Source organism: Megascapheus bottae, chromosome 12 (genome assembly GCF_031878675.1).
Source record: "Megascapheus bottae isolate mThoBot1 chromosome 12, mThoBot2.hap1, whole genome shotgun sequence".
NCBI lineage: Eukaryota > Metazoa > Chordata > Mammalia > Rodentia > Geomyidae > Megascapheus > Megascapheus bottae.
Genome location: NC_143520.1, coordinates 40,858,944 through 40,875,060, shown reverse-complemented (window position 1 = coordinate 40,875,060; position 16,117 = coordinate 40,858,944). Strand labels below are relative to the sequence as shown.

At 37.0% G+C, this 16,117-nt stretch overlaps 1 protein-coding gene across 2 annotated transcripts in view; it reads right to left on the bottom strand.

Annotated features, from left to right (window-relative positions):
* The window catches only part of Zranb3 (zinc finger RANBP2-type containing 3), a 140,816-nt gene that overhangs the window by 66,204 nt on the left and 58,495 nt on the right, over window positions 1–16,117 (bottom strand). For both annotated transcript variants that reach the window (XM_090342891.1, XM_090342892.1), the window contains exons 4-6: window positions 11,029–11,207; window positions 8,852–9,083; window positions 6,107–6,192 (exon numbers count right to left, since the gene is read on the bottom strand). In XM_090342891.1, the coding sequence (XP_090199017.1) occupies window positions 6,107–6,192; window positions 8,852–9,083; window positions 11,029–11,207 (497 nt within the window). The remainder of the gene's footprint in view (window positions 1–6,106; window positions 6,193–8,851; window positions 9,084–11,028; window positions 11,208–16,117) is intronic.

Genomic DNA, 16,117 nt, shown 5'->3' with positions numbered 1-16,117 from the left:
AAACTGATAACGTCTTTGAATTCAAACCTTTTGTCCACAAAGCTGATTTTTCAAGTATAGGAGCAGAGTTTATTTTATTAAGAATTCTTCAGGAGCCAAGAGTGTGGCCTAGTGGTAGAGTGCTTGCCTAGCATGCACGAAGACCGCGATTGAATTCCTCGGTACCACACACATACAAAAAGTTGGAAGTGGCGCTGTGGCTCAAGTGGTAGAGCTCTAGCCTTGAGAAAGCTCAAGGACAGTGCTCAGCCCTGAGTTCAAGCCCCAAGACTGGTTTAAAAAAAAAAAAAAAGAGGATGAATGCATGAACTCTACAAGTCTTTTCTAGCTCTAACAACTGATCATTCAGTGTGCTTCTTTCCCCAAAGCATTTTTGTATTTATAACTTCCTGAGATATGATGCAATAAAATGATTGACATCAGGCATTTTTGGATAAAGAATGCTCTTGGCTGAGTAATCCTTTTCTCTGGGGACCTCAAATCAAATCAGATACATAGACTACATTTTCATTAGTATGCTTCTGGTTGTCACTACTAAAGTATTTAATAAACTTAATGAAGGCAAAGTAACATATTTTTGCTCAAGCTTCACTTAATTTTATTTTGAATACAGCTATGATGTTGAAATATAAAATATGGGTCTAGAGCAGAATAACTAACCATAATTTGCACTCGACAAAATTATAGTGTGAAAATGGCAACTTCACAGAATAAAAACATTGTTGGAAAAAAATATAGCATTCCACAGACTAACTTAAAATGTCAGAAAATTTCCTGATCTGAAATTGAGTGTCTGGAACTACAGTGCTTTCAAAATAAAGAAGTAAAGAAAAAAATAAAACTTTTGATATGTCATGTGGAAGAAAATGCCTCCTGAGAAGCAAACAATTAATCTTTGAAATAGCTTTCTCTAGAAAACAGAATAAAGAACACAATGTCTACTATCACATAGCATTTTAGACAGATGAATCTTTCTTCAGAATAGTGTTTGCATTTGTAAGTAAGAAAAGGACAAGTATATACTTCTGTTGTCATATGACTATGACAAACCATAATACTAACCAAGCAAGCTAGGTTCCAGTGGCTCACAGCTGTAATCCTAGACACTCAACATGACAGATGTAAAGGACTGTAGTCAAAGCTAGCCCAAGCAGAAAATTCCATGAGACACCATCTCCAATTAACTACCACAATGAGGGATTGGAGCCATAGATCAAATAGTACAGCACCATCCAGGCAAGTGTGATGCAGCAGAGTTCATGCCACAGTACAAACCAAAACCAGACCAAATCAAAATAAATGAACAAGTGTAAGTGTACTGAGCACTCAGGCTGCCCAAGTTGCCTAAGTCATTTCAGTAATTATGTTTTGCATAGACTAACTTTTGGCATCTACAGTGCAAGAATCACTAAGGCTGAACAGTTGAAATAACAGCATGCAAAGGAGATTCCACAGTAATCCATGGCTTCCACAAAGAGGCCTAACAGTTGTTAGATAAGACAAAAGCCATCATTTTACATGTTGACCAATCTGGAATATCCAGAGAAAACCTGTTAACATATTTCTGTGTACAAAAACTTCTTAAAAAGAAAAGACAGTAAACATTTTTTTGAAATTTCCTTTCCTTCAATAATAATAGCTTAGAATTAATTTAATACTACATGTAGAGTTGCATTATTCTTTATAAAACTGCATAATATTTCACTGTATTAGATATAATGATTTATTAACCAGTTCACTTATTAGTAACCAATATATTACCATTAATTTACTATTTACTAAATATTTTAAGTATACATATATTATGTGTACATGACATGCTTTTGTATACATAGTATGTTTTATATATGAACAATAATACAAACATATACATGTATATAAACATAGATGAGAATAACATGCATAAATATGCATAGGATACGGGTGGTTAAAGTTTTGGAAAATAGGGAAGCTGAAGAGCTCAGATGTTTACAGCCAACATGGGTGGGATCTCAAAAATAAATAGAAGAAAGCCAACAGAGCATGGTGACTCATGTCTGTAAACCTAGCTACTCAGGAGGCTGAGATCTGAAGATCAAGATTCAAAGCCAGCCAGAGCACAAAAGCACTTGAGACTCTTTTTTTACATATTTTTTTATTGTAATTAATAGAAGGTTTACATTATATTCACCAGATAGAAGGTGCATTACTTCACAAACATTGATACGCTTTCTCATGTCTTGGCACCTGAGACTCTTATCTCCAATTAACCTCCAGAAAATGGGAAGTGGGACTTGGCTCAAGGGTAAGGTGGTAGTTGAAGAGCTCAGGGACAACACCCAGAGGCCCAGGGGTAAGCAGTAGCCTTGAGCTGAAGAGCTCAGGAATAGCACCCAGGCCCTGTTCAAGCCCCATGAGCCACCAAAAAAAAAATTAAAAAAAAATAAATAGAAGAGGTACTTGAAGCATGACCTAGTACAGAGCGCTTCCCTAGCATACAAGAAACCCTCTGTTCAATTCTTCAGTACCACATACACAGAAAAAGCCAGAAGTGGTGTTGTGGCTCAAGTGGGAGAGTGCTAGCCTTGAGAGAGCTCAAGGACAGTGTCCTGGCCCTGAGTTCAGGCCCCAGGACTGGCAAAATACATAAATAGACAGACAGACAGACAGAAGAATATAAACAGATATAAATAAATAATCCTTGCATTTCTGACATAAACTATATTTGTACAAGAGTAATATACTAGAATTTTTGGGTTTCCAGACTCTACTAAATTATTAAAATTAAGGGTTTTTTGTATTTATATTCCTAGTAGAAAAGTCTCATCTTTTCTTTGTTTAGGGAAATTACTTTAGTTGGTTGATACTGGTATCAATGCTAGACTGGCTTTGTATAAAACATATGGGAATATTCTTTCTTTTTTTTTGCCAGTCCTGGGACTTGAACCCAGGGCCTGAGCACAGTCCTTGGGCTTTCTCAAGGTCTAGTGTTCTACCGAGTGAGCCTCAGTATCACTTCCAGCTGTTTTTTTGTTTTGTTTTGTTTTTTTGCTATGTATGTGGTACCAAGGAATCGAACCTGGGCTTCAAGAATGCTAGGCAAGCACTTTTCCCACCAGGCCAAATTCCCAACCTTGGGAGTATTCTTGCTATGCCTGTACTTGGAAGTTCTTTAAAAATCATGAGAATACAATGATCACACCAAGTTATTTGAAGAAACTGAACAGAGGAAAAAAATATACGTATACAATTGTAAATAATGATATGAAAGACTCATATCACATAAAGGAGATGACTTTTACATGTAAATATTTCCAAACTATCAATAATAAAAGTATATGCCCTTATTAGAGAGAAAGGCAAAGAACACAATCAATAGCAGGAAGTATATAAATGATTTATATACACATGAGAAAAATATTTAACTGTTATTTAATAACATAAAACAAATATATATTAAAACTAATACCAGAGAAGGGGCTAAACTTTAAAACAAAAGATATTTCACCATGCTTTTAAGTTGTGGAAAAAGAGACAAACTTACATACACAGCAGGTAGGCTTATAACTTCTGTGGAGCATGACTTGGGAAGACCTAGAATGTTTATGCTTTTGAACTAGCAATTCTAAAGCTATCTTAAATTTATTCCCATATGTATAATATGAAAGATTATAATAGCTAACAAGTGCTCACTTGAAGTCACCTTTTAACTCCTTTATAAATATGAGTTAAATATAAGTATAAAGTTATATAAGTCTAATAACTGAAGTAGGAACAATTATACTCTGTTTTTAGAGATAAGGACACTCAAGAATGGAAAGCTGAAATTATTTTCCTTAAGCCAGGTACTGGTGGCTTACACCAGTAATCCTACCTACTAAGGAGGCTGAGGATTGAGGATCCAAGCCAGGCCAGGCAGAAGAGTCCATGTGAGACTCTTATCTCCAGTGAACTACCACAAGAAGTGGTGCTGTGGCTCAAGTTGTAGAGCACAAAGAGGACCAGGGAAAGGGCCCAGGCACAGAGTTCAATCCCTAGGACCAGTTTAAAAAAAAAAAAAAGTCATTTTCCTCAAAGAAAAGATCCAAGAAACATTAGATGCGAAAATAAAACATAAGCAATCTGAGTGTAGGTGGTAGCGTGCTTGCCTAGCATGCACGAAGACCTGGGTTCAATTCCTCGGTACCACATACATAGAAAAAAGCTGGAAGTGGTGCTGTGACCCAAGTGGTAGAGCTCTAGCCTTGAGAAAGTCCAAGGACAGTGCTCAGGCCCTGAGCTGAAGCCCAGGACTGGCAAAAAAAAAAAAAAAAAAAAGTAAACTGAATCACATTTGAAACATGATGTAAAAATCAGTGTTAATAAATTCTTTAATAATAAAAGAGTGAACTGAATCAATAAACTCCAAACTCCAAACACGAATACACACAAGCAGCCTTTAAAATGAATGTTAAAACTTCAAGAAGCCGGGTGCCATAATTCAAGCTACTCAGGAGTCCGAAATCTGGAAAATTGTGACTCAAAGGAAGCCCAGGCAGAAAAGTCCTTTAGCTCCATCTCCAATATAATCAGCAGAGAACAGGGTGAGATATGTGCCTCAAGCTGTAGAGTGCCAGCTGAGTTAGCAAGCTGAGCAAGCACAAGGCTCTGAATTCAAATCCTAGTATTGATAAGAAAAAAAGAAATGCTCTTTGGGAATTGTTATAGAAAGACTTCCAAAATCTATTGTGATATTTCTAGGTGGAAATACAACAGAATAACATTCTACCTATATAATCATACATGATTGTTCAGGCTTAACATATATCCAGAAAGACAGACAAGAAACTGTCAATAGTGGTAACTAAAAAGGAAATGTTTTTCAATTTTGTATAGTTATAATTAACAAAAATACACAATTTCAAAGAAATAGCAAAAATTAAAAGTAAAAACAAAGAAAAGCTTAACCCCTCTTTCTCTCTCTCTCCCCCTCTCTCTTACCCCCCCCCCCTCTTTCTTCCTTTCCTTCAGCCTGGGCACTGTCCCTGAGTTCTTCAGCTCAAGGCTACCTCTCTACCACAATGAGCCACAGCACTACTTCCGACTTAGGGCTTTTCTGTGTATGTGGTACTGAAGAATTGAACCCAGTGCTTTATGCATGCTAGGCAAGCACTCTACCACTAGGCTATGCTGCTGGCCCTTATTTCTTTTTTAATTAAAAATTTTTTAAAAAAATTATGAGGCTGGACTTTACTACATAATCCCTGGCTGTCCTCAAAGTTAGTCCTCCTGACTGAGCCTCTTAAGTACAGGCATACAATACCATGCATAGGTATTTTTATTTTTCCTGTCGGTCATGGAACTTGAACTCTGGCCTGGGCATTGTCCCTGAGATCTTCAATTCAAGGCTACCATCCTACCCCTTGAGTCACAGCCTCACTTCTCATAGGTATTCTTTTTTTTGTTTTGTTTTGTTTTGGCCAGTCCTGAGGCTAGAACTCAGGGCCTGAACACTGTCCTTCAGCTTTTTCAAGGCTAGAGCTCTACAACTCAAGCCACAGCACCACTTTCGGCTTTTTCTATGTATGTGGTAAAGAATCAAACTCAGATCTTTGCGCATGCTAGGCAAGCACTCTTACCACTAAGACAAACTCCTAGCCCCATAAGTATTCTTTATAATAATTTTTTTTTTCTTTTTGGTTGGCTCTGGGGCTTGAAAGCTGGGCCAGTGCACTGTCCTTGAGCTCTTTAGCTCAAGGATGAAGCTCTACCTTGTTGAGCCACAGCACCACTTTTGGTTTTCTGGTGGTTAACTGGAGATAAGAGCCTCACAGAGACTTTGCTGAGGGGGCTGGCTTTGAACAGCAATCCTCACATGTCAGTCTCCTGAGTAGTTGGGATTACAGTCATGAGCAACTAGGGGGCTGGCTTTGAACAGCAATCCTCACATCTCAGTCTCCTGAGTAGTTAGGATTACAGTCATGAGCAACTAGCACTGGGCATTTTTCCTGATTTTATATGTAGTTCATCCACACAAACTTTCAATGCAGAGTTATCATAAGTCTGAAAATTGCTGGAGTAAAGAATGACTAATAAAGCTTAATCTTAGTAGTAAATATGTGAACTAATAAAAAATAGTCTGACATACCTGACATGTGCATTGCAGTATCTTTTAGCATACTCAGTCCATGTTCCAAACTTCTGTGGAAAGAGAGCTTCAATCTGCATGAAAAGCTGTAATAATACATATGTTTTCAATATATTTTAACATTTTTCAAGTCAATTATGATGATAAAACAAATCAATACATAACAGAAAGTATAAAAGAAAATATACTCCTCCAAAACCCAGGCTTCCTCTCCACCCCACTGCCAAGCATCCTTCAAGAATAAGAGTAATCTTTCTTTCTTTCTTTCTTTCTCTTTCTTTCTTTCTTTCTTTCTTTTTTTCTTTCTTTCTTTCTTTCTTTCTTTCTTTCTCTCTCTCTCTCTTTCTCTCTCTCTCTCTTTCTCTCTCTCTCTCTCTCTTTCTCTCTCTTTCTTTCTTCCTCCTCTTTCTCCTTTTGAGCAGGTACTAGGGCTTGAACTCAAACCCTGAGCACTGTCCCTTAGCTTTTTCATTTAAAGGTGGAATCCTGACGTAAGAGCCACAGCTCTACTTCTGGTCTTTTGCTAATTAATTGGAGAGAAGAATCTCCACGGATTTTACTGTCCACACAAGCTTCAAACCATAATCTTCAGATCTCAGGCTCCTAAGTAGCTATGATTACAGGTATGTGACACTGGCACTGGAAAGATGTAAGTTTCTTAAAACTTTGATTCTGGATATATAGTTGTTTATAGTATTTATGCAGTTATAAAAGTAATTTCATATAATTCAGGGTAAATGGGCCAGGAGTTCGGCCTAGTGGTAGAGTGCTTGCCTAGCACAAAACAAAAAGAACAGTTGAGTTTAAAGTATATATAAATCTTTCTTTTTTTTAATGACACTGGAGAATCAACTCACATATACCAGCATGTATGGCATACTATACATGTGTTGAACCATTGAGCACTGAGCCTAGTAAAACCCTTAAATAAAATGCTTTTTAAAGTTTGATGGGCATTACCACATTGGCCAACAAAAATAGCTGTCATACTTTCCACTTTCATCAATAGCATGATTTTGTTTTCATTTTTACAACTCTGATAAGCAGTATATAGTAGTTCTCCATTGTTATTTCAATAGGCCTTCTAAAACTAACAGTTTTATTGAGGTATAATTCAGGTACTATATAAAGTCCATGCTCTCAAAGTACAGAAGTCAGTGGTTTTTAATGTATTTATATAGTTGTTCCTCAGTTATCCCTATCTGTTTTTAGAATTATTTCCCCAAGTCCTGAGGATTGAACTCAGGGCCTGGGTACTGTTCCTGAGCTTCTTTGCACTCAAGGCTAACGCTTTACCACTTGAGCCATAGCTCTACTTCCAGTGTTTTGATAGTTGATTGGAGATAAGATTATCATACTTTCCTGCCCAAACTGGTTTTGAACAGTGATCCTTAGATCTCAGCTAGGATTACAGATGTGAGCCACTGGTGCACAGCGTTCCTTTTAGAATATTTTCATTACCTCCAAAAAACAATCTATCTTCATTAGCAGTCAAGTGCCATATTTCTGTTCATCCATACATGGTAAGCGTTAATCTACTTTCCATTTTCATAAGTGTGTCTGGACCTGATCTGATATTTCATATAAATAGAATTGTAGGCAACTCTGAAGCTAAGCTGTGAAATCTAGAAAGGTTTGAGAGGTTACAACATTGAGAATGCTTAGAGCTGGTCATGATAGAAAGGGTTTAAACAGACAGCTCTGGAGAAAGAGTGAAGAGACTAGATTGCAGCCCCACCCCTTTTCCTAATAGCTGTTATTCAGATCTGGCTTAATAATCAAGAATGGGTACCCTATGTTGACAGATAAGACAAATGGCTACCCCTCCATCCTGGGGCTTGGACCCAAGGCCTGAGCACTGTCCTTGGGCTTTCTTCAAGGCTAATGCTCTACTACTTGAGTTATAGCATCACTTCCGGTTTTTTCTATGTATGTGGTACCAAGGAATAGAACACGGGTCTTTGTGCGTGCTAGGCAAGCACTCTGCCACAGGGCTAAACTCCCTGCCCCAGGGCTAGGCATTTTTGAAACAATTATTTCCTTCAATTCTCCTGGCAACTCTACAATACAACAAGTCCACTGTTGTTGTTATTGTTGTTGTTTTAATATAGGTCAGTGTTTATTAGTAGACAGGGCTTTATTAGGGAAGGCTAACCCTTATATCCTTTTGCAAGGTTCACCTATCATTTCTATAATCCATATTTAATCTATCTGCTAGAGTGACAAAGCTAAGTGGGGTATGAAACAAATATCTTATTCTTCCATTATAACTATGTATCTCATTTTGTCGACATATAAGCTCTAGTTTCTCTCTACTTTTTCAAATGTGTGTCTTGAAGTGAAAGAAAAGCATAGACAAGTTCTATAATGCCATATAAAAGAAATAAAGTAGATAACCTAACAGTAAGGTGCTTTTATTATAAAACCAATAGGGTAAGTGAAAATTGAGGCTATGGAAAAATGTGAAGAGCAGATGTGGAGAATAATATTACAACACTAACTATAGAAACATTGAAATAAAGGTAAAAACTATTTTATAAATACCTACAAGCACCTCTATGGTTTCAATGTAAAAAGACAAAAAAAAGTCATTTAAAAGATGTATTTAATTATTAACAGCTGTCTAGAAATTCTAATGTATTCTTTTGTCATATGAAGAATCTAAAAATAAAAACTGTAAAGCAGATGACTGATACATTTTTCCTTTTTATCCTTTAAAACTCCAAAGTATAAAAATTTTAATACCTCTTCAGGCCTTCCCAAAGCTGGAGTTCCCGTAAGAAGAATGGCTCTTTGGGCTTTCTGCACTATTGGTAATAAAATCTTGCTGCGGGTTGCAGTTCTAGACTTCATGTAGTGTGATTCATCCACTATAATGACTTTGAATCTCTGATTTTTCAGGGCATCTATCAAAATCTCTGCATCTGTGGTCAAAAGACCATAACCCAGAATTGTCACTTTGCTGGTTGATATTCTCCTAGAAAAGGAAGTATGTACTTTAAAAATACCTCAGTAATATATATATGATAAACAATATAATTTTAAACCATTATATAATCAATATAATTTTGGAGGGGGAGGGAACAAATAGAAGAAAAAGAAAAACATAGGAAGAGGCACTATTGTTGAAATTCAATTTGTCTTAAATTTTTACATTCCTCATATACGATAAAATGGGATCCAAAATCTTGGTTAAGTGGTCTTTGGAAAATTTGCAAACCTAAGAAACAACATTACTAGGATAAGGACATTACTTTCTGACAGTATTTACTTCTAAGTATTTAAGATTATTCATAAAGTGGATACTCAAACATTAGTTGACTATGCAGGGAAACATTTACATATAAAGGACACACACATACCACATTTTTAACCTAGCTGTTACTGGTCTTTTGATCCACCAATACTATAAGTGGTCTGTCTAGTAAAATTCAAGACATTTAAATGCAGGACATTTTCAACCAACTGAAGGCAAACAGAGGTCCCAATTCACTGTGACAACAAAACAACACCTAGCCATGTGGTGAGAAAATGTGGATAGAGAAGGGTTTATCACCTGAGATGGAGAACCACTGAGCTAAAGTAAAGACGTTCTAGATCTTGCTGAGCTTGGTGGCTGATATCAGTAATTCTAGCTACTCAGGAGGCTGAGATCTGAGGATCAAGGTTCAAAGCCAGTCTAGGCACAAAAGGATCTGAGACTCTTATCTCCAAGTAACCTCTAGAAAATGGGGAAGTGGCTCAAGGATAGGGTGGTAGCCTTGAGCTGAAGAGCCCAGGGACAGTGCTCAAGCTGAGTTCAAGCCCCACGATCCACACACACAAACACACACATACACCCTTTATCTTTTTAATCTCTGTATTTCACAGCCCTGTAATATTCTTTATGCTTCATATATAATTATGAAATTATATACACATAACTGTTTTTATACATTTCACATTTATACATCATACAGCTTATTCATCTTTATATATATATATATAGTGATATGTTCAAAGTAAATGCTTGTAGAATTAAGTAGATGAACAAATTCATGAACAATGAAACATGCCACTTTTCCATTTTCTATTATCACTAAAGAAAAAAATACAAGAGGGTTAGTCTGGTGTCATTCTCAGATCTTGGCCCATTGAGTAGGATTACAGATATAATCCACCAGCTTTAGCTACAATTAATTTTTGAACCTTAAAACAATTCATTTTTAGTACATGTGAGGGATGTGTGAAATTATCTTTAAAATATACATTTTTTACACTTACTTTTAAAGTATTTCATAAAAGAATATGAAGGCTAAATAAATTACTGTGTTTTAGGTAAATAATTCATATTTGAAAATATAAAATAAAATTTTATTATTTTATTTTTCTAGTACTGGGTTTGAACTAAGAGCCTTGTCTGACTTGTTTGGTTTTTTGCTAGTTATTTTAAAGCTTCCTAGACCTTTTCTACCTGGGCTAGCTTCAAATTGTAATCTCCAGCTCTTAGCCTTATGAGCAGTAGCAGTAAGCAACTAGGACATGGCTAACTCTTTTTTTTTTTTTGCCAGTCCTGGGCTTGAGCTCAGGGCCAGAGCTCTGTCCTTGGACTTTCTCAAGGCTAGAGCTCTACCACATGAGCCTCAACACCACTTTTGGCTTTTTTCTGTGTATGTGGTACTGAGGAATTGAACCTGGGTCTTTGTGCATGCTAGACAAGCACTCTACCACTAGGCCAAACTCCTGGCCCCATGGATAGCTCTCTTATTTCTAAATTATATAGTGGTAATATTTTAATTAAAACATGATTATAATGCATGAAGTTCAGGGTTGGCCCCAATCACCAAGAAAGAAAAAAAATAAAACCCGAGTATACATAGATTGTTTTTTCTTAAAGATTAAAGACTGTTTTTTTTCCTTAAAGATTAAAAATTTGTTCTTACCCAACATCAGTTTTATTCTGAATAACATTGATTTCCTCAGGCTCTACCTCTGGGATCCATTTCTCTATTTCTTCTGTCCAAGGATACCTCAGAGATGAAGGGACCACTATTAAAAGAGGCCATTCTTCTTTATAGAAGTAAGCAATTGCAATAGCCTGGATTGTTTTTCCTAGGCCCATCTAAATTAAAAAAGAAAGTACATGTTAGAAAATGCAGTCTAGCAGCCGAGAGTTTGGCCTAGTGGTAGGGTATTTGCCTAGCATGCACGAAGACCTGGGTTTGATTCCTCGGTACCACGTGTGTAGAAAAAGCCAGAAATGGTGCTTCAGCTCAAGTGGTAGAGTGCTAGCCTTGAAGAAAGCCCAAGGACAGAGCTCAGGCCCTGAGTCCAAGCCCCAGGACTGGAAAAAAAAAAGAAAGAAAGAAAATGAAGTCTAAAATATTTTGAGAGAAAGTATGAAGTATTTAAGACCATTATTTTCAAAATAATTTTCCAATATATAATCAGTTGGATTATATGGCTATAAAAGTCAATAATTATAAACATCTTTAAAATTCATTGAGTAAATTATATTATTTTAAAAACATTTGCAATCAGATTTAAAGACAAAATGGCTCCTATAAAGAATTACAATGATTTCACAAAACTTAAGTTTTATAATGTGATGATTTATCATTTCTCTTCTTTGACAACAGCAAATACCTTACCCAAACAGCAGAACATTCCTATTATTTTAAAACTATTATAAGCCCTGAGTCATATACATTATGCAAAAGAAGTAGGTATCAAGAATTAAATTATTTATATCATAGCTAACATACAAAATTAATATGAGCTTCGGGATGTATAGTGCCTTTCTTTTTTTTTTTTTTGCTAGTCCTGGGCTTGAGCTCAGGGCCTGAGCACTGTCCTTGGACTTTCTCAAGGCTAGAGCTCTACCACTTGAGCCTCAGCACCACTTCCGGCTTTTTTCTATGTATGTGGTACCGAGGAATCGAACCCGGGTCTTCATGCATGCTAGGCAAGCACTTTAACCACTAGGCCAAACTCCCGGCCCCATGTATAGTGCCTTTCTACTCAACAATTTTCATACTAAACACTGTCCCATCTTTACACTATTCTCATCTTAAAAGGTAGTTCCTAAATTAAGTTTTTAACAGTTTTTACTCATAATAGCCAGGAAATGAGCACAACTTTAATATGGTTTAATTTTGGTGCATGGCTAATCAAATTCTGGTAAATTCATACAATGCAATGCTACACAGAAATAAAAAGGAGCAAATGGAACTATGGGGGTGTATGGGTGTAGCACATGTTCAGTATGTCTGCATTTAATCCTTCTGAACAAACAAAAGAAGCAAAGCATTACCTCCTACTATATGAACCCATCATAAATGATTATATATCATAGGTTACCATGGGAAAGGCAAAAAACAAGGATAAAGATTCAGTGGCTACCACGGTATGACACTGAAGGAGGAAAGCTGTAAAAGGAATATTTAGGATAAATTTGCTCATATTTTGCTTGCAATGGTAATGACATAGCTGTATTAATTCATCAGGAGTTGTATGACTGAATATTAGTAATGGAAAAATCTTCTTTTGCATGGTATAATACTCCAAAGGGAAACATGGTACAGAGGATAGAAAGTGAATGTGATTTTTTTAAACCTGGCTTACAGTAAATGCCTAGACTGACTGCCTGACTGCCTGACTTTATTTCTTTATTAGTTTTTGGTTATTAGGGGCCTGAACTCATAGTCTAGATGCTATTCCTGACCTCTCTTCCTCAAGACTATTATTTTCAACCACAGTTCCACTTTGGGTTTTTGAGTGGTTAATTGAAGGTGCATGTCTCATGGGGACTTTTCAGCCTGGGCCGGCTTCAAAAAATGATCCTCAAGCTGGGTGCAGGTGGCTCATGCCTGAAATCCTAGCTACGCAGGACGATGAGATCTGAGGATCATGGTTCAAAGCCAGCCTGGGAATGAAAAATCCATGAGACTCTTATTGCCAATTAACCACCAGAAAGCCAAAAGTGGCCCTGTGGCTCAAGAGGTAGGGTGGTAGCTTTGAGCTGAAGAGCTCAAGGACAGCGCCCATGCCCAGAAATCAAGACCCATATCTGACAAAAAAAAAAAAAAAAAAAAAAAGTGATCCTTAGATCTCAAGAGCTTATGGTTACAGGTATGAAATACTGGCACCCTGGTTGCCTAGATATTATTTAAATCCATGAGTAAACCAATAACCAAAGAAAGATGATATACCTTACATAATAACGAAGATCATAGACCTGGAATACGTAAGACCCAGAGCCAGACTAAGTTTTTGCAGTTTGAAAGGAGGGAGGGAGTCCCTCCTTTGAATCATAGGAGAACAGTAATGTTAGTTACAAGATCAGTGATTTGAGCCACACAACTTGCATATATAGAGTCAGTACTAAAGTCTAGCTACCCCCCCTCCCCAGACCCTGGCTTGAACTTAAGGCTTGGGCACTGTCCTTGGGTTTTCCTCAAGGCTAGTGTTCTACCACCTGAGCCACTGCACCACTTTCAGCTTTTTCTGTGTGGGTGGTACCGGGGAATCAAACCCAAGGCTTCATGTATGGTAGGTGAGTATTCTACTATTAGGTCATGCCCCTAAGTTGTTTTTTGTTGTTGCTGTTTTTTTTTGTTGTTGTTGTTTGTTTGTTTGTTTTGCCAGTCCTGGGCTTGTGCTCAGGGCCTGAGCATTGTCCTTGGGCATTCTCAAGGCTAGAGTCCTACCACTTGAGCCACAGCACCACCTCTGGCTTTTTTCTATGTATGTGGTACTGAGGAATCAAGCCCTAGTCTTGTGCATGCTAGGCAAGCACGCTACCAAACTCCCAGCCCCAAGTCTAACAGTTTTTATTGCCCATACTAAGTGGAAGTTCTGCTACCTGAGATATTTCCCCAACTTCTCTTTGTAGTTTACTTTTTAGATAGTAAATCACTAATTTTACCAACTTTTTAGGACTGAAAAGTAGCTAGGATTACAGGTATGGACCAGTATATCAGTCTCACAGCTTCTAATATTAAAACAAGATCAGCTGAAGATAAATAGTGCATTCTAACCAGTCTCAGATAAAGTATAAAACTGAAGTAGTGGGCCCAGACTTTGGCCCATTGGTAGAGTGCTTGTGCCTGTCTAGCATGCACAAAGATCTCGGTTTAATTCCTCAGTACCACATATACATAGAAAAAGCCAGAAATGGTGCTGTGGTTCAATTAGTGAGATGGTACACATCAAAATTCCATAATCCCAGTACTTGAGGGGCTGAGGCAGGAGAATTTTGAGGTCAAGCTCAACTGTAGCTACACTGCAAATTCAAGGACAGTCTGAATCACAGAGCAAGATCCTGTCTGAAAGGGGGAGGGAGGGAGGGAAGAAAAGAAGGAAGACAGAGAGAGACAGACAGACAGAGAGACAGAGACAGAGAGACAAGGAGAGGACATGCATATAGAATCCATTGATATTAATGTAAATTAATATCTGAATATTTTATACAGCTTGCCAAAGAGTAAATCACACGATACAACCAAATTTAAGATTTAATTTATGGTAGGAGACACACAGCTCTAAAGGAGAAATAAAAAACTTTCATACAACTTTTATAACTAAACCAAAGAGCAATTACATATCAATTTTTTATTAAAAAAACAAGAACAGCAGATTATTCGAAAACAAGATCCATCAATATGCTGTCTCCAAGAGACCCACCTCACTGCCAAAGACAGAAACAAACTCCATGTGAAGGGATGGAAAAGAATTTTTCATTCCAGTGCATCGCTCAGAAAAGCAAGAATAGCAATCTCAATCTCTGACAAAATTAACCTCTCAGTAAAATCAGTATACCAAGATTAAGATGGCCACTACATATTAATAAAAGTATCAATTCATAACCAGAATATTACAGTTATAAACATTTACTCTCCCAATATGGGAGCACCTAAGTATGTCAAACAAAGTCTCATAGAGCTACAGGACAAGATAGACTCAAATACTGTCATAGTGGGAAATTTCAATATGCCTCTCTCATCAAAGGACAGAGCAGCCAAGCAAAAGATAAGCAAAGACATCTCTGAGTTAAATGACACTGTAGCCTAGCTGGGCTTAGCAGAAATCCACAGTTTTCCAACTAACAGCAAAACACTATACATTTTTTTTCTGCTGCCCATGGAACATTCTCCAAAATAGATCATATCAAAGAACCCAAGAAGATACAAGAGGACTGGTACAATCTCCTGCATTCTACCTGACCACAGTAGAATCAGACTAGTTCTGAACAACATAGTACACTCAACACATGGAAGTTGAATAACATACTTCTGTAACCTGGGTTACAGAACAAATCAAAGAAGAAATTGGATACTTTCTACAGTGCAATGAAAATGAAAATATATCACAAAGGAACTTAGAGGGCACAGCAAAAGCAATCCTAAGGGGCAAATTTATCACCCTAGGAGCCCATATTAGAAAGAAGAAATTCATGTAAATAACCTAAAGCAGCAATTAAAGCACCTAGAAGAGCAAAAAAGTTAACTCTAATAACTAGAAGGACACATCAATATTTTATTGTTATTTGTGTTTTCCTATCCTTAAAGCCTTCCAATTCTCATACCCCAAACCACTCAAACATCACTGTATCCAACGCATCAGAAATTTAATAACTACAGTGTTTTGTCTGGTTTGAGTTTATGTTGTTTTCCCTACTCCAAACAACTCTGATCATAAACATGCTTCCAGAAACCGAGATATGCTTTTGATTATTTTGTCTGTGGGCCATACCAACACATCTGTGCTACGCTCATTAATCCCTGGTTTTGTTTCATAACCCATTTGCTTTATTATCTCGGAATATCAGTCTGTTTCTCTTCTCTAACTTTCTGGAAGGTAGAATTTGCTCTGCCTAGAATTTGAAGCCTAGATTTTATTACAAGGTCCACCTTACTATTTGTTAGTAATTTTAACAATTATCTTTTTAGTTCAGGATTGTCCACTGTCTTCTGACTTGCAAAGCACCTCCCCAATTATCAAAATTTCCTAACACTGCTGAGATCAAGGATG